The sequence below is a fragment of the Amborella trichopoda genome, chromosome 7 (assembly GCF_054954075.1).
Source record: "Amborella trichopoda isolate Santa Cruz 75 chromosome 7, AtrichopodaSantaCruz75HAP2 v2.0, whole genome shotgun sequence".
In the NCBI taxonomy this organism is placed as follows: domain Eukaryota; kingdom Viridiplantae; phylum Streptophyta; class Magnoliopsida; order Amborellales; family Amborellaceae; genus Amborella; species Amborella trichopoda.
The window spans coordinates 39437630-39464909 of record NC_142342.1 but is presented as its reverse complement, the minus strand read 5'-3'; the positions used below and the strand labels follow the sequence as shown (position 1 = coordinate 39464909).

Genomic DNA, 27280 nt, shown 5'->3' with positions numbered 1-27280 from the left:
TCAGACAAAGCACTGCCGGAGCGCACATTGCGATTGTCGGAGTGCGTATTAGGATTGCCGAAGCGCAGTCCTCCATTGTCGGAGCCAAAGGCCGTGTGAAAAGAAACAAGAGAGAGAATGACATGTGAAAAGAAATGAGGGTATTTTAGTCTTATTTTATTTTACTTTTGGGTTGGGGGTTTTTTGCGAGAAAAGGTTCTTTGGGGGAAAAAAGTGTGAGAAAAAATTGGGGTGGGGGTAAGTTACGAAAATAGTCCATTTTATGTTGTATTTTGTAATTATCCCTATATTTTATGTACAATATTTTCTTTTCTCTTTTTTGTACCCATGTTAGGAAGGTGGTTCATTCGTACGTGTATCTCTGCAATAGCACACAGCTTGTAACCCTATGTTTTAGGGGTCTTGTACACAATTCAAGTATATAGAGAAATCCAATATTTTCCATAATTTAGAAGTAATTTAGGCTTCAATCCCAACTGACAGCCAATATCATGTATTCTATAACTACAAGAAAATACCAGAAAAACCCAAGGAGGCCATTCAAATGATCTCATAATAAGGCTTATTTTTTGAGCGTCGCCATGAAGAAGGACCTTGGACTTCAAGCATTGTCATGACCTGAAACACCCACATTGATGATTGATTAATAAAGGCGATAAGTCAAACCCAAGCCAGATGTACTCAAAAGGGCATTAAATGGTTGAAATTCAATCTAAGAAACCCCCCCCCCCCCCCCCTATTCCCTTAAAAAAAATCAGGGCATTGGGAGCTCGAGATATGTAAATAGCAATTTTGGCAATGCGAAATAGTGGCCTAGGAGCTTCAAAAAGTAGGTCAATTTACAAGAGGACCCCGTAATATGTATCTAATGGAGCCGAAACTTACGAGATGATAGGAATGCCTCTAGAAAGTGTAAGCATCAAATTTTAGGTCATTCCAATACATTTTCATATATTAATGGAACGGATCTTTGTGGTATCATACTATTCACATGCTAAAAGACAACAAAGTACATGTTGATACCCCCTCATTCTTTTAGCCATATATCTCAAACCCTATAGTAAAATGAGTTGAAATTTGGAGGAAATGTGCCTTGTATATCATTGAGGTTTCCTTGCTTGATTCGCTGCTAGATTTGGGCTGCCCAAAGTTGTTGGTTTACAAGGGTTTCCACATGTTGCAGCCCGCATGACCTCGACTCTTTGGTTGATTTTTCCCGAACAGCGCTGTGTTTTTACCCTAAATTTTGCATGCACACTCTTTATTTAACCCTCCACAGATTGTGCATTTCAAAGTTCCTACGGATATTGAAGCCCATATTAAAGGCCGAAATTTGCTAAAAAGTTGATGTTACAAGAAATGCGATATATGCCCACAAAAACACCCATAACTCCATCAATATGGGGATTTTTTAGTGAAGCTTGAGGCAAAATAATCTTAGATTGATTATCTACGAGCTTATGAAGCCAAAATGGCCACGAGTACTTAAAAAAAAATTCAAAATAGTAGGACAATTTGATGGTATGTGAAGTGCTATAGCGTCCAAGGGCAACCCACTAATATTTCTTTCAAAAAACCCATAACATACTTGCTCCTTCAATAATGAGGGGACAAAATGTTAAATTTTCACCTATGTATAATCTAAGAGTTTGGTTCTGACCCATGTTTCATCCAACTTCTATAAGAATCCCAAACCTTGATCATGAGAGGTTGGAAAAAGCTGAAAATTGGAGATTAAAAGCTTGGATTAGAGCGAGAAATGGTTAGTTAGAGAGACGAAATTTGTTTAGAGAGTGAAACCCATAACTTGAGCGTTAAATTTTCTATCCTAAAGAGAGAGAGAACTCAACCCTAATGAATCCAAACCCTAGCCTAACAAACCAATCTTCAGTCTAGCACAAAACCCTTGAGAAAAAGAGTAAACTCCACTTCATGATGTCATTTGAATTGTTATTTTCTTTGTTGCTTGCCTTTCTTTGGTTTCTTGGAGTCAAATATTCACCAAAAGACATCTGCACAAACCCTATAGCAAGGTGCACACAATAGGAAACTTTCATACTTTTTGCACTTGAGTGGCACCACCTTGCTCTTCATAAAATAATAATTAAATCATAGTGATCTTAAAAAGAAACTGCCTTTCTTCATGGCTTCCTAAATAATCTCATCCTCTTTTATATACTTGTGTTATTTGCTCTATCACCACATTAGACATCCAATTATCTAAATCTCACATTCCACACTGTGTTATGACCTCTACCATCCACCAAATCCAAAACACTATATTTATCAATTACTCTTTGAAAAACTTCTAGAAATCAAGGATTTAAATATCTATATCCTATGCATTTAAGTTGCAAAAGCAAAGTTAGGAAACCTTTCCATAAAGAAGACTCTCTTCACTTGCATTTACCATTGCCAATCAAATGCATATTTTGTCAATAATATATTTGCCTATTTTTTCAATATTGTTTTTTTTAGATTACTTGTCCACCATCTTTTAGTCATCACCATCGTCAAAGCCTTTTCCTAATTAATTGGAGTTGGCTTCTATCATCCCTTACTCATGAGAGCAATATTCATTGTTTTGATTCTTCTTTCTCCTAAACTACTATTGATTGGTTGAATGCAGTTGAACTAAGGGGTTAAGGAGTCTGGTTAAGGAGTATTGATAAGGACCATGTACATGAACTAAAATGGTTAAATATGTAGGACATGGACTATGCATTCTGAAGGTCTAGCAGGATATTTCACACATGCAAGGATTGCATTGAGGGTCTACCAGGATTTTTTTTTATTTTTTTTTCCGATAGCTCAATGGGTAAAGATCCCCTTACCCTCCATTAGGACATTTCTTATCACCCTTGCCCAATGTCAACAATGGACGGTTAGGGTGTGTCACTTATCCCTTGTTCCTATCGGACCACCTATGTGGCATGAACCTTCTTGCATAGCCTTCATTGCGGTTATTTAATACATTTACGTTACTATTCAGCTGTCATTAATATGCGGCGACAAAAAAAAAGTTATTCGTACTAATCGTTATCTTAATCATCAGTAAAACCAGTGGCCCCAATTTAGTCATTGTTAAAATAGAGTCATTGTTCTTCGCCAAATGTTCAATTATGTCAGACTTTGTCAGTTTTACAAATTTCTTATGAGGAATTTTTACTATTTTATTGCCAAAACCGAGTCAACTCACAGTGAAATAATTATCTCGAAAAAATTGTATTAAAATTTTAAGGAAAAAATAAATTCTTTTGGGTAATTGTGGGGAAAACAAACCTCTACGCATTTTTTTTAATAGATTAAGGAGATACATTTTGAAAGTGTTAATTTAAGGGTGTCAACAATACAAATAGATACCACGATGTGGTACCTGGGTGTAGGGATGTTACCACTATGAACCAACCCCTTTCCTAGGAAAAAATATCGAGACTTAAAAATAGTCACGAAAGCATATTTCACACCACATTGGTTCAAAAATTATATTAACTCGTGAAATCATAGAGGGAAAATTAAAATAGGTTAAAAAAATAGGTTTATGTGAAAACCTTCAAATCATCTTATATAACTACAAAAAAAAAAAAAAAAAAAAATGTTTTTGAGGTCTTTAAACCTAAATCATCTTTTTTCTCAAATGAACAATCTAAAGTGAACCATAATTTAGGCACCAATAGAATATTGCAAAAACTCGAACACATTTAGAGTTTTGCGAAACTCCTCCTTTTCGATACGAAACGGTCCGCTTTTCCGAGTTTTTACCCGCGCAATAAACCGTAATTCTTTCTACTAAGGCAACATTTACTATTTTACTCCTATGCGGAGGTAGGCCACGTCTGACCCGTTGCGCTACACGACAAATTTCAAGATGGACTTTTATTTCATTTTCAGTTCAAAGTGAGGGCATTTTGGTCCGGATGATTAAAGTACGAGGGTAATTTCGTCTAATTTTGTTAACCCATGATAAACCCATTGAAGATCTAGGGTTCGAACCACAGGGTTAACGGAGCCAAAACCGGGAAAAGCCAAAAAGAATCGTCGAAGAAAAGGAAAGCGTAAAACCCAAAAACCATTTTTAAAGCGGTTTTTATCGTGCGAAAGCTGAAGAAGTTGACTGGAACAGGGGGGTAAAAGCGGTTTTAGGGTTAGGGTTTTGATAAAATAGTGGGAGGATAAATCGATATGTCTTTGGATTTTCAATGCCAAAACCGCTTATGGATCTGATTTCGTGGTTTTAAAAAACCAGAAAGCCACCAATTTTCTGCCTCGAAAACAGTCGTGAAGGCTCAAAACCGCTCTTCTGGCTGCTAATGCCGGTTTTTGTGGAGGTGGAAGGCGGTTTTGGTAAAGATCCGTTGAGTGGAGAGAGAAAGTACTGATTTTGAGAGAGAAAGAGAGGGAGGGGGCCTGCTAGAGAGTGAGAGTGAGGACGTGTAATGGGTGGATAAGGCGGATTTAAAGAGTTTTGCTAATAATTTTGCCCTTTTTTTTGGTTTTTGTTTCTTTCTCTCTCTATCTCTACTTTCTCGCTCGTGTTTCTCTCTCTATAAATTTGGATGCAGCCTAGTCAGCAGCATCAGGGCGGCCGTAATCTGGCGCCATGCCGCTCTTCTTCTTCTTCACCATCGCCTTCTTCTTCTTCTTCCGCCGTCTCTGCTACTCATTTAGGATTGGATGCTCTGCAATTTCAGCAGCAACAACAGCCGCAACAAATTGTTCTTCGTCAGGTTGGTTATGAACCCTACTCTTATTTGAAAATTTAGTTATTTTGTCTCTCAGTTTTTTTAGAACACTTGCTTTGGTTTGAATTTTAGTTGTTTTCGTTCTCTCTTGTTTTTTGAACTTTGATTGGGGTTCAAATTGTAGTTGTTTTCTTTCTCCTTGTTCTTTGAAACCGAATTCTGGTGATTTTCTCTCTTTCTAGTTCTTCGAAGTCCATTTGGCTTTGAATACTAGTAAGTTCTCTCTCTAGGTCCGTTTCACCAGCTACTTTATTCAAATATTTTTTCCTCCAGTTCTGTTGGGTTCTGATCACGATTCTTGTGAAATTTGTCGTTTTTATGTTCAATTATGTCTCACATTTTGGTGTTTTCTACCCTTGTTCTATAAATTAGTTTGATTGAATTCTGGTAGTGGTTTGATTTTAATCTCTATGCTGATCATGCTTTCTATTTGCACACTTGATCTCTTTGAAATATGTTTCTGCTTGCGATTTTTGTTTGGTCTCTATTGTGGTCATGTTTCCTCTAGATGGGTTTGAAGCTTACTTGGGTTCTTCCCTTTTTTTCCCCCATTTATTGAAAGATATCAGACTCTTACTCTTTGAAGCAGCTGGGCAGTGTCCAGTTCTCATTGTAGTTCACATTTCTCTCTGTTTGTTTTTTTTTTGCATTAATATTCAGTCTTTACTTTTGGGCTTTATTTTTAATTCGTGCATTTATTTTCTACTTTTGGATCCCAGTTTTTCTTCTTAATTACAATGCAAACCAAATTAGGATAGTTTCGGTCCCTCATGCCTGAGGTGTCTGCACTTTAAGTTCAGCTTTTATGTCCTAACTTAACCTCACTGCTTTGTGGTGTACGTGTCTTGTGTTCTTCACTAAAGAGAAGGATAACAAATACTGTATGCTTTTCAAATTAAATTCTTTTGGTGCTCTTGCTTAAAAAAAAAGAAAAAGAAAAGAAAAGAAGGTTGAAATTTGTTCATTTTATGTGCTATACCATGGCTCTGCATGGCCTGGGCTAGAATGACACATCATTTTTTAGATCATTTTTACTTATATGGTATACCGATAGGACTTCCACTATCTATTGAGTACTGACAATGAAGGTCTGTGGAGATTAACATCTATTATGCACATATTTGAATGTGTACTGTTTATCTTGAGTATTTGTTAGCGGAAACCGATGGTGATGTCCCCTAGTGCACTAGATACACGCACCACTTGTGAATGTTATTCTTTCATTTCACTCAGCACAAGTTTTCAGTTTTAAGTGGTGTGCAGAAACAACAATAACTGCTGCTGATGTGTTACTATATATTTTTGGTAGGGGTTTATTTTAAGCCATTTCAGGGTCAAGTGTTACCTGAGTCATTCAGATTCAGTACAAAGGATGGTATTTTGGGGAGAAGTGGTGGTTTGAGCTATAGTTATGGTTAGCAATGGTTGTATGGAACTGAACATTCGTGTGACCGGAGCAATGGAATGGGGATTTATATGCAATATTTGCTCTTAAGTTTTTTTTATGCTACATTTGTGTAGCTTGGTTTAGAAGAAGCCTAGATGACTGCATGTGGTGATGCATGTGTTACCCTTGGTTGATGGCTATGTTATCAATGCAGGACTGGACATGGAGCTGCTTGTGTGTCAGTTTGGTTGGCTGGTTGACTTGCTTCTGTAATATTAGTGTTTATTAATAAATGTAACACCAGTATGCACACCAGATCCAATAAAGTTATTGTAGTTGAAAATTCTGAGCCACTAATTGAGAAACATTTAAATATACTTCTGACAAAAACAGTTGATATTTAGAAAGCAATGGAACACATCATTAATATATTTATCTTATCTGACCCCATATAGTTTCGATAAGGCTCAGATGATGATGATGATGATACATATGATTTTTTTTATCGAAGGTTAAGTGATATATAATCACATTGTTTTGCCTAGATTGCTCCGATAATAGCTATTACCCTGTTTTATATTCAAAATGTCCATGTTTGAATTGCCTCGCGCTGTCTATAAGAGTATAACATGCTACACATACGATATTATTTTTGACGTCTTGTCTCTTGCATTAGGTTGGTTCACTTTGTTCTTCTGATTTGGATTGGTTTCTGATCAATCATATGCCCTTACGACCACTTTTGGAAACTTAAACAAAAATTAGTTTTGAGATGTATACATGAAGTGTGACCAAACTTGCTGATTCTTGGTAGGCTGATTGAGTCAGTTGTTTCTAGCTAGCAAGCGTAGATCCTGCCCTCAACCAATTTGGGTATCTAGCCATTAGCTAGTTGCTTATCATAACACATTTGTCTGAACAGGGTTACTCAATCTTGTTTTATCATTTTAAGAGCATTGCTTGGTGCCTTGATGGTGATAAAATGGTATAAACCTTGTGTGAGGGCCCATATGTGTTTGATCTCTTGTTGTGTTTCAGAGTTTAACTTGAATCTGAAGCTTAGATCTTGCATCTCTGGTGGTGTTTTGAATTGAGGAAGCGGTTATTCTTTGGGGTTTTGGTGCTTTTTCTGTCTCAACTTGGGGGAGAGTCAAACCTCTCATAGGAGAGCTTGTCCTAGCATATTGCCAGTGATCTGGTTAATACGATTTGCTGTCAAAGAGGTACCTTAAAAGCGATAATAGAATTTTTTTATGCCAATTTGGGGCTAATGTCGGCGATCTTGGGGATAGATTCTATGCCTGTTCATTGGAAGCTTAGTCATTGTTAGAGTGCTTAGCTGGCTTGGATTTAGTGGTTTAGGTTTGTGGGTTTCTTTTTCTGCCTAAGACCTTATGCTTTTGTCTCAACCTTTTTATGTGTTGTTTTTATTTTTTAAGTGGATTATCATTTTAAAGGTAAGCGTTGAAGTCCTCCCACATTTCACATTTCATGGTGCCTTTTCTATAGGCTTGAAAGCCTGGTCTCTTGTCATTATTTTGGATGGCAACTTGCATATAAATGTTACTTCAACAAAAAAAGAAAAAAAACTTGTAGATGAATCAATGTTCGAAAATTCGCTCGTCTAGCCGCCTAGGCAGAAAAAATTTCAAAAATTCCTAGGTAAAAAAATTTAAAAAATGCATAGGCGTTAGGTAGGACAATTAGGTATCCTGCGTCTAGGCGCTACAGTCTAGGCGCCCGCCTAGGTGCCACCTAGAGACAGTTTGGAAAAAAGGCGGAAAAAACCCTTTGAGAGGGTAAAAAATTATCATGTGAATTTTTTTGTGATTAATTGAATTTTTCCTCATTTGGACGATGAAATTGGGCAGATATGTTATTCTTTTATAAATGGGAAAAGTTTATATAGAGCCGAGGCTCTAAACAATCAAATTTGAGCCTACCTCCAAACTTTCACCGGAAGATGTTGTTTTGATACCCAAATATCCTCAAATTGATCATCTCGACATCAAGATGCATGGGCATGAGTTAAAAATGGATTTCAAGTTTGGGAAATAGTGTATTTTGTAACGTATTTTTGGACCGTCAATTTTCTAGATTTTCATAGAGATGTCGATCTACACTAGTTTTGAAGCTTTAAATCTTATAAATAAAGATGAAAATATATTTTAAGGCTATCACAACGATTTCCAATATTGAAACTGCATTTCTCGACAATATTTGAAGGTAGGCTCTAATTTGATTGTTTAGAGCGTAGGCTCTATACAAACCGCACCCTTTATAAATAGTTGATTCCTTTTTTATACAATGTGTTTATGTTTTGATATTCTATTGTTTTTGTTTTACTTATATTTGATAAATTAATAATTATATGACATCTTAATGAGTTAAGTCTTATGTGAAACTAAGATCTTAAATATTCATAGGTCTTACTATAAAACTAAGACTTACTGTTTTAAAACTAACAGTACCCTGTTCCTAGGTGGGCGCCTAGGCGACCAGGCCCCCAAAACGCCTAGGCGGGCACCTACGCTTTCTTGACCATTGAGATGAATGTCTTAAAGTCGTTTTTTTTCCCTTGATTGACTTCAAATAAGACCATTTCACAATAGATGAAATTCATGATGATAACTCTCTTCGAATATAAAAGATGTCTCCCCATTTTCCGCATTCATTGAAGTGGAGGTTATGAAGGCAATGAATAGTTGTCATTTGTGATCACATTTTTTTTTTGAAAGTGTTAACTGTCATTTGTGATCACATTATTTTTCCTCTCAAAAAAGAAATCATGTAGGATAACATGATTAAGAGTCTCGAGGTCTTTGCTGTCCCCAAGGTGTAGTTTTAGAAGCCTTGGAAGTTCAATCACCAAGTAATGGATTGCTACTTTGTGAAAAATTACAACACCTTTATTTTACAATTAACGGTAGCTATTTTAAATATGTTGGCTTACCTAGCACTCTCATGAACTTGTTGGAATCTGTTTTCTAACTATTTGTTGGCGAGGTGGCCAACCATTATCCCTGCTATATATGCTATGCTCGAATCCTGTTTGAGATCAACGTACAAATAAAGTTATGCTAATGTTTGTTCTTCCAAATTGGATGTAACTTAGGATGGTTTTGGAGCTTTTCCCTGAATTTAAGTTGGCTTTGAGCAAAGCATTTTTTTTTTTTTTTGAGAATAGCAAGGCACTAAATTTGTACGTTGGCGTCTAATACGTTAATTACACAATAAAGAGGGACTTCGAATACAGTGATTCTTAGGTGATCTATGTCAGTTATTTCTAGGTCAACTGAATTAGTTTTATTTATGTGTGAAATTGAGTGAGTTTTGTTATTTGTAGATTTTAAATTCATCCATTAGTGTAAATCTATCATAACTTCTGCATGCTATGTGTTTCCTCTCCTTCTCATGGCTCCAATGCTGAATTTTGTTTGTCGCCCTTGAGGACCGTGAGACTGTCTGTTATGGTCTTTCTTTCATGGTAGATATGTCAACTGTTGATGGATCAGATGTCATTCTTCTTAATTCCTGTATGATACAGTTTTTGTTCGAAAGATGCACTACATTTGCTTCATCAAAATGTTGTTTGTTTCTTGTGCCCTTACGTACTGTAATTTCTGTTTGTTCTTTGTTTTTTCGTCCTGTACATTTGTATTATTTTCAAAGAGTGACTATTTACTAGTGTTTTCACGATCTTGCAGTCACTACAACAGCAGCTTAGAAAACCGGAAGATGAGGCCACCCTTCTAGCTTATCAGGCAGGTGGGCTCCATGGAGCGTTGGGTGGAAGCAGCTTTTCCTCATCTTCTGCTCCAATGGATTTCTCCCAACAACAAAGGAAATTTGTGGATGCATCTCAGCATCAAGGTGCCTCCCAGGCCCGCGACGATAGCCAGTTCAAAGGTCAACTATTGGAACAGAACCTGCCCAACCAGATTTATCCAGCTTATCTCCAATATGTTGCTTTCCAGGCTGCTCAGCAAAAGGCCCATGGAAATATGCAGTCGCAACAAAATAAATCAGGTGCTGTTGGTCTCTCTGGTAAGGAGCAAGAAATGCGTGCGAACAATTTGAAAATGCAAGAGCTCATGTCTATTCAGGCTGCCAACCAAACACATGCATCGACATTTAAGAAGCCAGTTGAGCATTTTGCTCATAGTGATAATAAGCAGATGGAGCATGGTCAGCCAAGTTCTGACCAGAGGAATGATTTTAAGCCCCCCCAACCTGTAATTGGACAGTTGGGAAACATTGTAAGACCAGTGCAAGGACCAACATCTCAACCCAACGTGCAAAACATGGCAAACAACCAGCTTGTCATGATGCAGGCTATGCAGGCTTGGGCATTGGAGCATAATATTGATCTTTCGGCTCCGGGCAATGCCCATCTTATCACTCAGTTGTTACCACTCTGGCAATCTAAGTTGGCTTCCTCACAGAAGCCGAAGGAAAGCAACAGTGCCCAACATCCGTCACGCTTGGCTTCTTCAAAGCAGCAAGTTGGGTCATCTTCACATGATTATTCAAATGTTGGTAGTGAAAACTCAAATTCAGCCCATGGGAATTCTTTGACTGAAGCATCTGGTTTGGTGGGCTCGTCTTCGAAAACGAGGCATTCACTTCCTTTAGGGCCTTTTCCGTCTGGTGGGGTTAATGCTAATAACATTCAAATGCAGCAGGCCTCTGGTCAAGGGCAACAGAATCAAGTAGAGAGGAATACCAGGCATCCATCTGGTGTTGGAAGTGGCTTGCAGGGCATGCATCCACCTCAGTCGAGTGCAAATATGGGTCAAAACACAGAGCAGGCACTCCCTAAGGCCTCATTTGCAGCTCCTGAACCCGTACAAATGCAGTATTACAGACAGTCGCAGCAGTTGAATCGCAATTCCTCTCAGCCCTCAGTTTCAAATGAGGGTTTGAATGCTCAATTTCATCCGCAGGTTGCACCCCTAGCTCCTCAGCAGCGATTTGGGTTCACAAAGGACCAACTCCATGTTTTGAAAGCCCAAATACTTGCATTCAGGCGTTTGAAGGTATTAATCTCAACTTACAATACTGGTTATGGTGATTACATTCTTGTTCTATTTCTTCTGCTGTCTCTTTACCAGCTTAAGCACGACACCTGTCAACCCCATCGCTAGAAATTCAATATTTTAAATTATGTACAGTTCATCTATCCTCTTACTGTATGTTGCAGGTCGTGTGGCTTGGAGCACCAAATGACTAATATGCTCTTATGCGTTGGAATTTCTAGTTTCTCAAACCATAAATTTGCAAGGCCTTCAGGCACAAGTTGCACTGACTTTTAGGTTTTCTTTTATATTATAGAGATATACTTAGAATTTTTTTTTAAAACATAAAAAATGGCTAAAAGATCTTGAGTCTCTCAACCACTCAGGTCAGTTACTTGGATGCCTGTTGGCACCTGAATTTTGTTTTTTGCTAATTTATAATTTTCACATTTGTGGAGTGAGGGGCAAATCATGACTGTCCTCCTGCTACATTACATGTGATGTGTGGTGGTCAATTACCTCTTGCATTCTATCAGATGTTTGAGTTCTTGAAGATGGGTTTAACATGTGTTTCGTGCAAAAATCTTGCTAATACCCATTGTTTTTCTAAATGATTTTTCTTCTTTGTTTTACATCCAATAGGGCATTGGGCCATTTAACATTTTTAATCTTCATACTAATATTTTCCATTTCTTACAGCGTGGGGAAGGTCATCTACCTCAAGAAGTTCTTCAGTCAATTGCTCCACCGCCGCTAAATCCACAGCAGGTTGTGCGTATTTCCCCATTAGGTGCACAGGAGAGGAGCACAGGAAGGAGTGTAGAGGAGCATCCAAAACATGTGGAGACCAATGACAAGGCTCCACATATTATGACTTCAACCAAAGGCCAGGGTCTGATGAAAGAGGAATCCTCAGTCATGGAAGAAAAAATGCCCATGAGGACTGCTTTGCCAGGAATTACTAGTGCAACAGCTAAGGACTCGATGGAGAATGGGTCTGTGACAAAAGAAGAGCAAAGCAGTGCCGCTCGTGTTAAATCTGAGCACGAATTCGAACATGGAAGCCAGAGAGTCTCGGTTAAAGGTGAGTTACCTACTGATAGAGGAAGGCTTATCCAATCACAAAGTGTCCCTTCTGATGCTTCACAAGTTAAGAAGCTCGCCTCTGCTGGTACTACACCGATACCCAAGGATGCTAATGCTCCTAGAAAATACTATGGACCACTATTTGACTTCCCTTTCTTTAGTAAGAAGCATGAAGCCATTCCCTCGCCCATACTTGGAAACAACATGGGTCCATTATCCATGGGTTATGATGTAAAGGATATACTGCTTGAGGAGGGGGTTGACGTGCTTAAGAAGAAAAGAACTGAGAATATGAAAAAAATTGAGTGTTTACTTGCTGTAAATTTAGAAAGGAAACGCATACGACCCGATCTGGTTCTGAAATTACAAATTGAAGAAAGAAAGCTTCGTCTTTTGGATCTTCAGGCACGCGTAAGGGACGAAGTTGACCAGCAACAGCAGGAGATAATGGCGATGGGTGACCGGCCATATCGAAAGTTTATGCGTCAGTGTGAACGCCAGCGACTGGAGCTTGCTAGGCAAGTGCAAATTTCGCAAAAGGTCATAAGAGAAAAGCAACTGAAATCTGTTTTTCAGTGGCGCAAAAAGCTTCTCGAGGCTCACTGGGCTATACGGGATGCACGGACTGCTCGAAATAGGGGAGTTGCTAAGTATCACGAAAGAATGTTAAAGGAATTCTCAAAGAGAAAAGATTGGGATCGGAATAAGAGAATGGAAGCTTTGAAAAACAATGATGTTGATAGATACAGAGAGATGTTATTGGAACAACAGACAAACATACCTGGGGATGCTGCACAAAGATATGCTGTTCTATCATCATTTTTGTCTCAGACTGAAGATTATCTTCATAAGCTGGGGGGTAAAATTACAGCTGTTAAGAATAACCAAGAGGTGGAAGAGGCAGCACTTGCTGCTGCTGCAGCTGCCCGATCTCATGTATGCAATATTTGTTGGAGTTTGATGTGACCTTATGCATTTAGATAATTTATTTGATAGATATTTACAGGATTGGACGTTTCTTTCACTTAATTGCTTTTAAGGTGATCTATTGTTGTTATTTTTTTAGGGTCTCTCAGAGGAAGAAGTCAAGGCAGCAGCAGCTTGTGCTGGTGAGGAAGTGATGATAAGGAATAGGTTCTCTGAAATGAATGCTCCAAGGGACAGCTCATCTGTTAACAAGTATTTTTATCTCTTTCTGAAAGCTCTCCCGCTGATGCTGTTTGCTATTTTCATAAATTTATGTAGCATTTTGAAAATGCTTTAATGCAGTATTTGTGAACTTTTTTCAAGAAGAAGCCTTATTCATTTCTTGCCTGAATATTTACTTATTGGAAATGGAAAATGAAATAGTGCTACTTTTGCTTATGAAGCATTTGTGAATGTGGTATTTTTACTGTTTGAGGCTAGTTCGCTTATTTGGTCTGTTTATTTTTGAGAAACAAATGGGATTATGTGATGCATAATTCAAATATAAATTTTTTACTAGGTATTATAACTTGGCACATGCTGTGAATGAGCGGGTCATAAGGCAGCCCTCCATGCTGCGGGCTGGAACTCTCCGTGACTATCAGCTTGTAGGTCGCAACTCAGCTGAAGTTTTTCACTCAATTTCTTATTCTGCCTATTGTCTTTGTTGATATTAGTGATTTGTAAGTTCTGAGATCTGATTTTCTGCTACTGCTACTGACAATTTGCTTAATTATCCATTTGCAGGTTGGGTTGCAGTGGATGCTTTCTTTATATAACAATAAATTAAATGGGATTCTAGCTGATGAGATGGGTCTTGGCAAGACTGTACAGGTATCATATGTTCATTGCTGTTCATCAACTCTTTTGTGATCTGTAAAGTAGTTGATTGAATTGGACAAAACTTGGTTCACTTCTGTGTATGGCTTGTGCATGTGAACAGAAAATCCTCAGTTTTTCAGGTTCATAGGAAAGGATGATTATGATTGTGCTTAGAAATGTGTTAAAAAGTTGTACATGAGGTTTTCTAATCTCTTTTGGCAAATTAAATGTTCTATCTGCTATTGGAGCATGGAATGTGTCATCTGAATGTGAGTGTGACGAGTTTGTGTTTATGCATACCCTTGCATGGTGTCTATGTATGTGTATATTAATCTATATATGGTGTCTATGTATATATGTATTCCTTATAGTTCTCTGATATTTCTCTCTGTTACTATATATAATAATGTCACTATATGTGGAACTAAAAAGGTTGTACATGAGGTTTTCTAATCTTTTTTGTCAAATTCAATGTTCTATCTGCTATTTGGAGCATAGAATGTGTCATGTGAATGTGAGTGCAACGAGTTTGTGTTTACACTTACCCTTGCATGGTGTCTATGTATGTATAGTGATCTATATATTGTCATTTTACCATATTCCTTATAATTCTATCTGTTACTATATATAAAAATGTCACTATACATGGACTTCTTTGTTTTCCGAGTTTCGGGCTTTTCATCTTGTTTACCCTTGTCCTGAGTGAACTCTGCAGTCTACCCTTCATACATTAGTAATGTATCATCTAACTTGAATTTGGTTGTAATCCTCTTTGCGTCCAGCCACATGGTGTCGTGCTTACCTGGAAGAAGAGTTGATACATTCTAGGCTTTTCTCTTTCTTGAGCATCCATTCCATCTTTCATTGCTTCTGTCAACTAAGTGCGGGTAAAAATTGTTCATTGGTTAGAATCACTTTGAGGAAATAGAAGCAAGGATTACATGTCCATGTTTATTTCTTAAAAGGCTGTCATATGGTTTTCTAATGATGATGGAGTTGTTGTAAGGAAACACAAATGAAACAAATCCGGGTCTTTTGATGATTAAGAGGTAGAGTGGAACTTTACAAATCGAACGTGGATCCTAATACTTCATTTGGAATGAGCCTGTTGCAATGGATGTTGATCCATTAACTTTACATCTTGAGTTGGGGGGGGGGGGGGGGGGGGGGGGGGGAAGGGGGGGGGTTCATTCTGTAATTCTGCCTAAGCATTGGCCTTTTCCTTTACGATCTTGATTTTCAATTCATCGTTTCTGCTCCTATTATTACTAGACTTGCATTCCATCAAGGTATGCGTGTATATATATATATATATATATATAAATAGAAATAAATTTAGAATAGAAATATATAGAAATTACAAGCTATAAAAAATGATCGTTCTTAATATTTCATTCTAAAGAAAATAAAATTTTTTTAATCTGGCTAATTCTAAAACCCTTTGATTCTGAAGTATCCCTCAAAAGTTCTAACTTTATGTTTATACTGTCTCTAGTCTCATTAATCCAAGTTATGTAATCCGCAACAATATGCACCACGTGACCTCATCCTGTTGATGCCCAGTTAATTCATCCATAACCAAAGCAAAGAGATATGGGCTCAACGGTGACCCCTAATTTAGGAAGGGCCCACTATTATTGGAATCTCACTTGTCTCTCCACTAGTTATCCTCATGGTAGTTAGCATTCTGTCGTGCATATCTCTCACCATGTCAATATGTCATTTAGAGACTCCTTTTTTCCCGACACCCACCAAATTAACGCTTTAGGTAATTCCTATGCTTTCTCTGAATCAATAAAGACCTTGTGAGGTATTTTTTTTTCTCACTAAACTTCTCAATTAATTGTCTAATTAGGAAAATGGTCTCGATGGTTAACCTCCTTAGTAATTTTCTGATACACTTGTTTCATGTCTTAGTCATTGTTGAATCTCTCTCTTCCATAGTTTCTTAGTGTAGCTGATATGTTTGATCCCTCGAAAGTTCGTGCTACTCTGTATGTCTCCTTTATTCTTATAAAGTACGTGTTCTCCAGCTGCTATCAAAATATAGTTTCCAAATGTAAGGGATTCCTAGCAAACATGATGAAGCTTGACATTATCTTGTACGTTGTTCCCTGGGGATTCCTTGTGAACAAGGAAGGCACAACATATCACACCTCTCACATCCATTCTTTAATCCTCTCGTTACTTGAGAGGACACCACTCTTTATTACTCAACAATAGAATGCTCTGTAATTGTTTTTAATTGAAAATTCAAGGAACTAGAAATGGTTTTCCAGAAAAAAGAGAGGAATTAGAAGTTGTTTTGTTTCTCTTACAGATTTAAGAGTGTGCTTTTATGTAGTGTGAGCGTGCTTTTATGAAACCAGATTATGTTTTTGACTTTGATATGCACGGAAACTAAATTTTGTAGAACTTGCTTATATAAGTATAACAGGTTGTTCCAACGAGTTACCTGACCATGCAGGTTATGGCATTGATGGCTTATTTGATGGAGTTCAAGGGGAACTATGGGCCTCATCTTATAATAGTTCCTAATGCTGTTTTGGTGAATTGGAAGGTGATTTATTTATTTGCTTCAAATGGGGGTTGGCAGCTTTTTTGTTTTCATTTTTTTTTAATTTACAAAAATTTCATTGCTTACTTTTGTCCATCTCCTTCAGAGTGAGCTTCACAGTTGGTTGCCTTCAGTATCTTGCATTTATTATGTTGGTGGGAAAGAACAACGGATGAAGTTGTATACCCAGGTAGGTGCCTGCTCTCTCTCTCTCTATTATTGTAGGTGGCCTGTTCCTTATTTTATTACCCATTAAATTGTGTTTTTCATGGAAGTTTTGGGCATACATGATTTGGAACTTAAGCAGGTTGTATTAACAAATTAATATGATCTTCGTGGAAATTTTTGGCACATCTAATCAGCCTTTTAAATTAGCAGTTCTTTTTCTGGTGAAGAATGTCCTTTTTCTTTTTCTTGATGAATTCAGAACCTCGTTCCATCATTATTCAATAGTAAATGAGAAAAGCTAATCTTTCCTCATGAATTAGAACTGTTCATGCAATAACTGGCCTCTGGTAACATATTGGACCTGGAAATTACCGTGTTGGTACCAGTGATTTAAAAATTGCCGATCTATGATGGTAATGTTGGGCACCGTCCCTATTCCGGGTTCGAATCCGGTGACTTTGCCTGTTATGATGACATTGATACACAACACAGTTCATGCATGGTAATAGAGCATAAAAAGAGGAAGGTGCATGACCTATCATGTCAATCCAAATAGATAAGGCAATGCCTTTTTTACCCATTTCGTTCCTTGAAATAAATTACTAAATACAAACGCACACATGCAGCCAATCTTGGACTACATGAGCATAGATAGTACCACATGGAAAAGAAAATTTTAAAACGAAAGAGTAGCTACATGCTAATTTATTCATGATTCTTGTTGTTTTCAGTACATTAAAAGGAATGAGTGGAGAAATCATCTGTCATGTGGAAAAAATCTATGAATCTATGCTTTTTAATTTGTTATTTGTTGAATTATGAAAAAGGAATTTATGCAAATTTTCTCCTCTTTTTTATTTTTATTTTTATTTCTCTGGATTACTGATCGCCCATCCGGCCGATCTGAATTGGAATTGGTGGTGGGTGATCCACGTCACCAATCCGTGTTCTAAAACAGTCGTTGGTAAAGATAGTTGGGTACATATGAGACAATTTTTACTGAGGGGAGCATGAGGTGTTGTTTTTTTTATCTTGTAGGAAGTGATGCTCTTTTGATTATAAAACGGCCTTCAGATGAATGTCAATTGCACTCATAATGTATTTCATTTTATTGAAGGGGGTTTTACTGATTTTATGTGGATTTTAGCAATGTCTCGCTTGGATCTAAGTCAAACTGTTCATTACATTGCTTCATGTTAAGTGCATCACCATCAGTGGGATGGATTCAATGGGTCTTGATTATTTGAAACATTTTTAGAAGGAGAATTCGTGAGTAGCTTTTGATCAATTGGAGATTTTTAGGAGAAAATGCTCTAGGGAAGGAAGGGGCCTTGATTTCCTTGGAACTTGCATAATCCAACATCCAAGTAGTTTGCCCAGCAGAACTTGTGGAGCTCGTGAGAAACACATCTTTCCTGTCTTAGACGCTTCCTTATCTGCTCCCCATATAGGGTTGTCCCTAATATTTGTTTCAGGATATCTGATGATGCGAGATTGTGAGTCCTTAAATTTGGGATTGAGGGCCATTGTGGAATAATTTTTGTTACCCATTTATTGCATTATGAGTGGTTGAATCGATATGTATTCTGATTGGAGCCTGTTGGATTGAATGGTACTCCTTGGAAAAGTTGGATTGCTGGGAAATTTGATTATTATGCCCCTGCTGTCCTCTGCTTATCATTTTTTGGGTGTGGCTAGCATGATGGTGTCGAATGGGCATCACTAATGTAGACAAACAAGGTTAGGTGGAAATACAAGATGAATATCTTGTGTAGTCTAGTTTTGGTTCAATGCTTGTGTTCTACCCAGGTGCATGCATGCGATCTTCAGAACGGGTGACAACATGATACCTGCATACTTGGGAAGAGATATCTTGTGTAAAGTGATTGGAAAAGGACTTGGATCTGGATATTTGATGTATGCAAATCACAAATTATTAAATAACCAAATTATGGTCCGCTACATATGCCATGCATACCGTGACTTAAAACACAAAAACATTATTTTTTGCTTGTTAAAGTTATTCAAAATATTTTTAACAAGTCTTTTTGTGGTGCTAATTCTGATTTGGTTGGTATCAGTTTCTTCAAGTCCATCTTCCCATATTTTTGTATTGTGCTTCTACATTTTATCATCTTCATGCGTTCCATGCTGAAATCTTCTTTTTCTTGGTATTTGTTTTTCAGGAGGTGTGTGCAATGAAATTTAATGCACTTATCACGACTTATGAATTCATAATGCGCGACCGTTCAAAACTTTCAAAAATTGATTGGAAGTATGTCATAATCGATGAAGCTCAGCGTATGAAAGATAGAGAATCACGCTTGGCTCGTGATCTTGATAGGTTCCGTTGCCAGAGGAGGCTTCTTTTAACTGGGACACCCTTACAGGTTGGTACTAAATAGACTGGCTTGGTTTTTAATATTGTGCATTTTTATACAAACTAGAATCTAGTGCTCTCCTATGTGCACTATTGATATATATATATATATATATATAGTGGAGATTCTTTAACTCTATTTTGTTAGGAGTTTTCAGTGTAATCTGTACACCAGATGTTTTGATAGAGACTTGAATGGCCATTTATAATCTTGATGCCTGGGACTAAGGTTTTAGTGTCTCTTGTTGTGTAAATCAAAGGTCGGCTTTGCTTGTTTAATGTCCATTTATATTCTTAGATGTTAATTCATGTTCTTCAGTATGTATATTAATGGTGTGGTTATTGTGTTGGCCAGAACTGATAATTCTAAAGTTCTAGAGAGTGACAATATAAATCTTGAAGGAAATTTTTGGCTATCATGTTGCTTTGGTAATCTCTACTTATAGCGGATTGATTGGATTTGATCATCGTTATCAAGATGGGACCGAACCAGCCCATCGATTGGATGGACTGTTGACAAGTGCTATGGCCAGTTTGGTCCAAAGCAAAAGAAATGGGCTCATCAAAACCAAACAAATCAATGTTTGACTAATTTTGACTGGTCAATTTGGCCGGTTTTGACTGGCAAAACGAGTTTGCACATCCTTTTTTTTTGTATAATTGCATATTTTAATCTATTCTTTATAATTTATGATATTTTTAATCTATTCTTTATAATTTATCTCAAATATTTTTTAAATTGGGTCCAACTAGTTCGACCTGTGGTCAGACTGGTTTTGACTGGATTAGACCTTCAATTGCATGTCCAATTCTGATAACACAGGGTGCTATATTTATCCTCCCTCCATACTAAAGAAATACATTCTATTTACACTTTTCTGACCTGAAGTGTGTTCTTGTTCATCTGTTACAGAATGATTTGCAAGAGCTGTGGTCACTACTAAACTTGCTTCTTCCAGAAGTATTTGATAACTGCAAAGCATTTCACGACTGGTTTGCAAAGCCTTTCCAAAAAGATAACCCTTCTTCACAAAATGCAGAGGATGATTGGCTCGAGACTGAGAAGAAGGTGATTATCATTCATCGGCTTCATCAAATCTTAGAGCCTTTCATGCTTCGGCGACGTGTTGAAGATGTGGAAGGCTCACTTCCACCAAAGGTGCTTTCGTTTTCTTTTTTTCTTTTTAAAGAACCAAAAGTATTTCGATTAGGAGCATATAACAGAGGATAAGGAATTGTGCCCTTGATATTGATTATTTTTTGGATCTAAATGCTATGTACATTTGCTTTTGATACAGGTTTCAATTGTTTTGAGGTGTAAAATGTCTGCTGTTCAAGGTGCCATATATGACTGGGTTAAAGCCACTGGTAGCATCCGGCTTGAGCCTCAGGCTGAGTTAAAGAGGGTTGCTGGGAATCCCAATCGCCAAGTTAGGGCATACGTGCCATTGCAGAACAGATGTATGGAACTGCGCAAAGTTTGCAATCACCCCCTGCTTAACTATCCATACTTGGCTGGATATTCAAAAGAGTATATTGTGAGATCTTGTGGGAAGCTCTGGATCCTTGATAGGATTCTCATCAAGCTCCACAGAACAGGGCATCGGGTGCTGCTTTTTAGCACTATGACAAAGCTTCTTGATATCTTAGAAGAGTACCTCCAATGGAGGGGGCTTGTTTATAGGCGAATCGATGGCACGACGAGTCTCGAAGATAGAGAGTCTGCCATTGTGGAGTTCAATAGCCCTGGTTCGAGGTGTTTTATCTTTCTGCTCAGTATTCGTGCGGCTGGTCGAGGCTTGAATCTTCAATCTGCAGACACTGTAGTAATTTATGACCCTGATCCAAATCCCAAAAATGAGGAGCAAGCAGTGGCCAGAGCTCATCGGATAGGGCAGAAGCGGGCGGTAAAAGTTATATATATGGAAGCAGTTGCAGATACAATATCAAGCTATCAGAAAGAAGATGAATTGAGAAATGGGGGAACAGTTGATTTGGAGGATGAGCTTGCTGGTAAAGACCGATATATGGGTTCCATTGAAAGTCTTGTCCGAAATAATATTCAGCAATACAAGATTGATATGGCTGATGAGGTCATAAATGCTGGCCGTTTTGATCAAAGGACAACTCAGGAAGAACGGCGCATGACTTTGGAGACACTATTACATGATGAGGAAAGGTACCAAGAAACTGTTCATGATGTTCCTTCCCTGCAAGAGGTAAATCGAATGATTGCAAGAAGTGAAGAAGAAGTTGAATTGTTTGATCAAATGGATGAAGAATTGGACTGGACAGAGGAAATGATACGGTATGATGAAATTCCTAAGTGGCTCCGAGCTGGGTCTAGAGAAGTTAATGCTGCTGTATCTGCTTTGTCTAAGAAGGCATCTAAAAGTGGACTGATTGGCCATATTGGGTTATATTCTGAGGAGGAAAAATTAGCCGCTGCATCTCCTAGTAAAATTGAGAAGAAAAGGGGTCGCCCAAAGGGCTCGTCTACTATAAAAAAGCTCTCAACGTCTCAGGATTTGGACACTGGGATGAGTAATGGAGAGATTGGGGAAGATGTGGAAGCGAGTTCAGATGAAAGGGCGTCTTTCATGCAGGAAGAAGAGGGAGAAATTGGGGACTATGAGGATGAGGGGTTCGACCGATCTGGTTCTGCAATACCTTACAATAAGGATCCATCTGAGGAGGAGGGACAAAATGAAAGTAGCAGAGGTGGTTATGGGTTTTCCAAGTCAATGGATGTGACCAGGAATGAAGAAGGTATGGAGGAGGGTGTCTCTTCTGGATCTTCTTCTGAAAATCGCAGGGTAAATGGAGTTGCAACCTCCACATTAACTTCTCAGAAGTTTGGGTCCCTATCCGCGTTGGATGCTAGACCTGGTTCAGTTTCAAAAAGGATGGTATGTACCTCTCTTAATTTGTGTTGCTTAATTGATTTACTTAATTTTCTCTCACTTTGTCTTTATCTTACTTTTTTGGCAATCTATAGCAGTCAGAGGAGTTAGAGGAAGGAGAAATTGTAGCATCCGGTGATTCCCATATGGATCTTCAACAGTCTGGAAGTTGGATTCATGAACGTGATGATGGTGAAGATGAGCAGGTTTTGCAGCCAAAAATTAAAAGGAAGCGTAGTATTCGCATTCGTAGATCTACTTCTGAAAAGACGGAGGATAGGTATAGCAATGAAAAGGTTTCCCACCAGCATGGAAATTCAAATCAATTTGCAAATAAAGTGTCTGTTGATTATGGGATGCAACAGAGGCAAACTTTAGAACTTGAAACATACACAGAACCAGTATCCGGTAGGCAAGACCCCAGTGACCCAAGTTCTAGACAAAGGCGAAATCTTCCTCCAAGACGAGGAACTGATTCTCCAAAATTGCATGGCACGCCAAAACAGAGCAGAGTAAATGAGTTGCTTGAGCATGTGGGTGATGGCATAGAATATTCAAGAGAAAGTTCCGATAGTAAATCTCTACGTATGACTGGTCCTGTCTTTGGCTCTGGACAGACATCTGATAATTTAAGGAAAAAGGTATGCCCTTCCCGTATTTAAGCTTATGACCTGGATTTTGTGTATCTATTGGTGTTTTGGCTGTAAAACCGCTACAAATGGATTTTGGAAATGCTATTTCTAGAAGTTTGAGAGATGTAATTTGGCGGTTTGCCATTGTGTTTTTCAGAGTAGCAATGCACATTATGTATGATATGTTGGATCATACCTGCTGTCCATCTCAACGACTGAGTATGGAGTTGATCTAATACTACACTCATTGCACTCCTAGTGTTTAACCTTATTTTTAATCGGACCCGGTTTCTATGTGGCCAAGCCCGCATATGTAGAAATGCGGGCCTATTAATAAATCCATTTTTGAGATTGAGTTTTGGACTTAATTTTTAAGGACATGTAATCTCTAACATGGAGATCATGAATATGAAAAAATAAGTAAATTTTTAAAATTAGAAATAATAATTCTAGTAAGAAAACATTTGGATTGTTAGTTTCCATTCTTTTTAGATGGAACACCTACTTGCATCCATCTTTAAGGTGGATGCTTTTCACTTTTTGGACCGCATATGTAGGTCATGCGGTCCAGCCCGCATGAAACAATTTCCTTTTTATACACTTCTAAGTTATTTTTGCCCTTTTTACGTGAGAGTCATGCATGTACATGAGTTTGTGGTTAGCAACTTTCACGTCTAAAGTATCCCTCCTCTTCTTTATAAATAGAACAGTTAAAGCAGTTTCGAAATAAAAAACTATCACGTCTGAAGTGTCATCCAAAGAAAAAAAGAAAAAGAAAAATCACGTTTAAAGTTTTCTTGCCACACTTAGTGTGTCGAATTAAATATAAAAAAATGGGTTGGTTTCATTAACGGATGATAGATAGTGAGCTCGAGGGTGAGAAGTCTCTGAGAGAGCAGATATTACCGTTGGAAAGTTACAAATTCTATCATAATTAGCCTATTTTCTAATTCAAGTGTTTTGTTAATCATTCTCCTTCCCTCTCTCTAGTCCCCTATTTGTCTTGTTTATCCTCTATCCGCGCTTCCCCTCGAATTTTGTTTGACATAGGGTGATGGGACTGACAGATATGCCCAGCATAATACTCTCTCTCTCTCTCTCTCTCTCTATCTATTTGTGTGGGGGTGTTTGTGTGTGCGTGCGCACATGTTTGTGATGTGGCCTGAACTCTATAATCCTTCCCCTTCCCTTCCCCTCTCTGCTTAGAACTTTGTGGAATCGAAAACATCAAGCCATGCTTAGAACCACTGAAAATATGTATGGGAAGATGATGAGGATCTTGCTTTCTTTTGCTTGTTTTACTTCATCAAACATGTCCATCAGTGTAACGAAATGACAACAAAGCGCTGGCAATAGTTTATTGACCTGCTTATTACTGCATCTGGCTCTCTCATTTACAAAATTTTATTTGTAGTTTTTCTTTCTCTATGACGTTAAATAACGTTCCAAATTTCTTTTTTTTCACCCAGTGCAAGCATGTGCTCAGCAAGCTTCAAAGGGCCATAGATAAAGATGGGCATCAACTAGTACCAATATTAACTGATTTTTGGAAGAGAAGCGAGAATGCTGGAGGCGTGAGAGGCATAAATATGGGTAATAATCCATTGGATTTACGAGCCATCGATCAGCGGGTTGATAGAGGGGACTATAGTAGCGGGACCGACTTAGCAGCTGACATACAGTTAATGTTGAAAAATGCCACCCATTATTGCGGGTATTCAGCTGAGGTAATTAGCCCAAATTTCTCCTTTTAGTACATGCTATAAAATATCACCTTTGGTTTCTTTCCTCTTATGTTTAATGGTCTGTATCTACATTGAATGATCTGTATCTACATAGTATCGCGTGTGCCTTGGTTATTATTATTAGGTGAAAAAGATAGAACAAGGAAATAAGAATGGAAAACAGTTACAAAAAATAATGAAGTAAATGGAGGATCGAAGCTGAGGGAACATTAGGATTTTAAAACCATACAAATGATAAAAATATAAAAATGAAAAAGGACAAACCAAAACAAAGAAATAAGAAAACAAAAAAGGGATGATAAGTCAGATATTTGGAATAACCCATATTTTCCCATTGCGTGTTATTTAATCCATTTCTTTAAGACTTGAATATCTTTTTTGATCCTTAACTTTGCTTAGTTTTTATGTTATAAGAAACCAAATAAGATAGTAACAAACTCAAAGTAACTAACTTAACCCAAAATAAGAAAGAAAGAAAGAGAAAACGTGCGTAACTTTATTGTTACTTCTCTGTCTTTTGCTCAATGAAATATAATGGTTTGTTCATAGCTTACATTACACTATGCTAATGGTTAACTTAGGATTGTACTCCAAACGATATTTTCCCATAGCGTGTTCATTATTTCATTTATTTCGGACTTGAATATCTCTTTTGATCCTTAACTTTGCTTAGTTTTTATGTTATAAGAAATCAAATGAGATAGTAATAACTTATAGTAACTAAACCCAAAATATGAAAGAAAGAAAGAGAAAACATGTGTAACTTTATTGTTGCTTCTCTGTCTTTTGATCAATGAAATATTAATGGTTTGTTCATATCCTACATTACACTATTCTAATAGTTAATTTATGATTGTACTCCAAAATTACCGACAAAAATGGGCTTGTGTATTGTTGAACTTTCTAGTAGTCAGTTGTCATTTTGCCTGTGGCAATGTTGAAATGGTTGAGATTTCGGCATGCTTGAGATCTATTATCAAATCAGTTGAGATTTAGTAGTTAAAGATGGGAAAGGATCTTGTGGGAGCGGATCCTACAGAATGATATAGGATTCAATCTCCATCATTGGATCGCTACCATGAGCGGTGTTGAAGATCTTTAGCTTCACCTGACAGGCAATAGGTCCTATTTGAATCTTGAAGGACCCGCTCCTTCAACATATGCCTGGCATAAATTGTCCTGACTTTTGATAGCCATTTGTCTCCAGGTTCGCTCTGATGCCAGGAAGCTGCAATCCCTAGCATTCGAATGCCTGAAGGTTGTGTTTCCTGAAACTGATTTGCGAGAGGCGAAAACCCTAGGTTCATTCACGGGGCCCACATCGACCCTGTCCCCGAGAAACCCAAGCCAAAATAACCGACCATTCAAACCAGTCGATGACTCTGACCAGGACCATGTGGACCTGGTCCCCACCACTCGCCATCATCGTGGGTCCCACCCCTCTGAAGATGGGCCCAAGGACCCTCGGTCCCATCCATCTAGGCCCAATGAGCCAAGGGGCCCACGTGATGATGTGGCATCACTGACGCATCCGGGCGACCTTGTTATATGCAAGAAGAAGAGGAAAGATAGGGATAAGGGGGCTGTTAAGGTGCGTGGGGTGCAGGACACTTGTCAACCATTGATGGGGCAAGCGGTAAGGGAGAATACCATGTCCCAGAATCAGAGGCAGCCACATGGATGGCTCCAATTGGGTAACAAGGCTGGTGGCGGGACAAGCAGTGGTGGGGTGAATGAGTTACAGTGGGCAAAACCTGTAAAGAGATTGAGGACAGATACTGGTAAAAGGAGGCCAAGCCATATTTGATTTGATGTGTATATATGATGATAATTTGGGCTCAATTTTACTCTTTTTATTTGGTGCCTTTCAATATCTTCATTTTCATTTTCTGGGCATTTTTAATTTTTCTTTTGTATGGGGTTCACATTTCTCAGATGTAATTGTAGTTCAGGTATGATAATGGGTTATGGCGGTAGCTACATGTGCATAAAATCTAATGTATTCCCATAAGGTTCGTTTCAGTCTTGTGAGATTTCTTCTCACTCGTAAGCAAGCAGTCTTCTTTGTGCTTTTACAGTTATAAGAAAAGGAAGTCCTGTGAGATTTCTTCTCACTCACAATTTTACTGTTGTAAGAAAAGGAAATAAAATTCCAGTGGTAGATCTCATTTACACCCAAAAAAGAGAAAAATCAGTTAGTCTTGTTCGTTTTATCTGTTTATTAAAGTATTCTCATAGAAATGGGTGTTCCATTGTGTATGTGTATGTGTGTTTCAATTTTCTTTTATCATTTCTGCTTGTTTACATGGGATTTTGAAGAAGGGCTTGGGTGTTTTATGTGAGTTGTAAATAATCTTTTTTATACCTTGGCAAATACGCATGCTTGATTTTTTTGAGGCCCATGTATATTTTTAGAATATACAATTATACAGAAGAGAAATGCTATCCTCACTTGGATCGAGACATGCTAGTTTTGGCCAAAATTGTATCTTGAAGATTTTCATTGAATATAAGCTTTTGTATAGTCACTTAATTGAACCATTTCGGTGGTTTTAATTCTGCAAGCCATCTGTGCAGAACTTTGGCTTTGCAGTTTTTGGAGTTATTGTGTCTTGGTTTGATTTCATCTTGAAAGCCCTTTTTTGTGCCACATTGCATGGCAGCATGCCGCGTTGATTTCGCTTATCTTTCCGTGGCCCAGAGGCTGCAAAATTCCAAAAAGATTCGGTTTCCTATCTTATTTTTATTGTTCTATTTTTATTCTATTATTTGTAGTGCAGTGAATTTATCATCTGTACTGGTTTTCTTTCCCTCTTCAGCAAAGCAACAATAGATACAGTTCTTTAATATTATGAGTAGAATATAGAGTAATGA

The 27280-nt window shown here is 37.8% G+C and overlaps 1 protein-coding gene across 2 annotated transcripts; it reads left to right on the top strand.

Moving 5' to 3' along the window:
- Nucleotides 1-4428: 4428 nt before the first annotated feature.
- Nucleotides 4429-26597, top strand: BRM (transcription regulatory protein SNF2). Of its 2 annotated transcripts, none has more exons than XM_011626489.3 (14): nucleotides 4429-4727; nucleotides 9837-11168; nucleotides 11847-13169; nucleotides 13300-13412; nucleotides 13720-13807; nucleotides 13947-14033; nucleotides 16489-16581; nucleotides 16685-16768; nucleotides 18933-19136; nucleotides 20040-20285; nucleotides 20425-22035; nucleotides 22128-22670; nucleotides 24131-24388; nucleotides 25614-26597. In XM_011626489.3, exons 1-14 carry the CDS (start codon nucleotides 4557-4559, stop codon nucleotides 26211-26213), a joined length of 6753 nt encoding a protein of 2250 aa, XP_011624791.2. In that variant the 5' UTR covers nucleotides 4429-4556; the 3' UTR covers nucleotides 26214-26597. The 2 variants fall into 2 exon arrangements, with proteins under 2 accessions (XP_011624791.2, XP_020527123.2); XM_020671464.2 differs by having other exon boundaries at nucleotides 22125-22670.
- Nucleotides 26598-27280: the final 683 nt, after the last annotated feature.

Coding starts and splice junctions, on each gene's coding strand:
- BRM (XM_020671464.2), top strand. CDS start 4,557: ATGCAGCCTAGTCAGCAGCATCAGGGCGGCCGTAATCTGGCGCCATGC. Junction 13,808..13,946: donor CTCTCCGTGACTATCAGCTT/GTAGGTCGCAAC, acceptor ATCCATTTGCAG/GTTGGGTTGCAGTGGATGCT. Junction 22,671..24,130: donor CTGATAATTTAAGGAAAAAG/GTATGCCCTTCC, acceptor TTTTTCACCCAG/TGCAAGCATGTGCTCAGCAA.